The 711-nt window shown below is 50.8% G+C and overlaps 1 protein-coding gene across 1 annotated transcript in view; it reads left to right on the top strand.

The window, feature by feature from the left end:
- Window positions 1-472: 472 nt before the first annotated feature.
- SLC25A43 (solute carrier family 25, member 43) overlaps window positions 473-711 on the top strand; it is a 40,496-nt gene continuing 40,257 nt past the window's right edge. Inside the window, exon 1 of the mRNA XM_009997217.1 lies at window positions 473-669. Coding sequence (XP_009995519.1) covers window positions 473-669 — 197 coding nt within the window. The remainder of the gene's footprint in view (window positions 670-711) is intronic.

The raw sequence follows: 711 nt of genomic DNA on the forward strand, positions 1-711 counted from the left end.
AAGTACAAATCTCAGTCATCAGACCAATGAAACAATGATGTTTTTAAGTAACATAGCAGGTGGAAGCAAAAGTCAGCATACGGCTCATTACGGCTGAGCGACAAAACAAGGCGCTTCCCAAGCCAGACAGCAGGTGGAACCAAACACCCTACTTTGCAAGAGCCAACGTGTTTTAAACACCCCAGTACTGAGAGGTCACGAGTGGATCCCAAAAGGCAAATCTCTTTATCAGTAGCCCTGCTAGCCCACAGAGTTAAAATTTTCCTAAAACTGACAATTAGAAAGCATATTCAATGCAGTACTTTAGAATTTGTCTAACTAAATGTCCCTGTGATGGGCTCAATAAACATGGCTTCACCCACCGAAGCAGTGACATGAAACACCTGCCAAGCTGCAGTGTGAGATCAGTATCTGCACGCTGCATTTCTTCTCCATGTGCACCCTGAGGGACATTGCTCACTGTGCAGAGGGAATGACGGTGTTCTGGCTGGGCACTGATCTTTTTGAAGCACGGCAAGGACACAGTTTTGCAGAGACAACCACTCAGGCCCAAGACATCCCCTCTCGGGCACACCTGACAGCAAGGAGCAGGCACCAGCGGCACCAGCAGCACCAGCGGCACCAGCGGCACCAGCAGCACCAGCAGCACGCAGGGCCCAGCTGCTCCGTGTGAGCGCTGAGTCCAGCAGCTGTATCAAGCCAGTGCAGCCT

This window comes from Chaetura pelagica, unplaced genomic scaffold (assembly GCF_000747805.2).
Source record: "Chaetura pelagica isolate M959 unplaced genomic scaffold, ChaPel_1.0 scaffold344, whole genome shotgun sequence".
In the NCBI taxonomy this organism is placed as follows: domain Eukaryota; kingdom Metazoa; phylum Chordata; class Aves; order Apodiformes; family Apodidae; genus Chaetura; species Chaetura pelagica.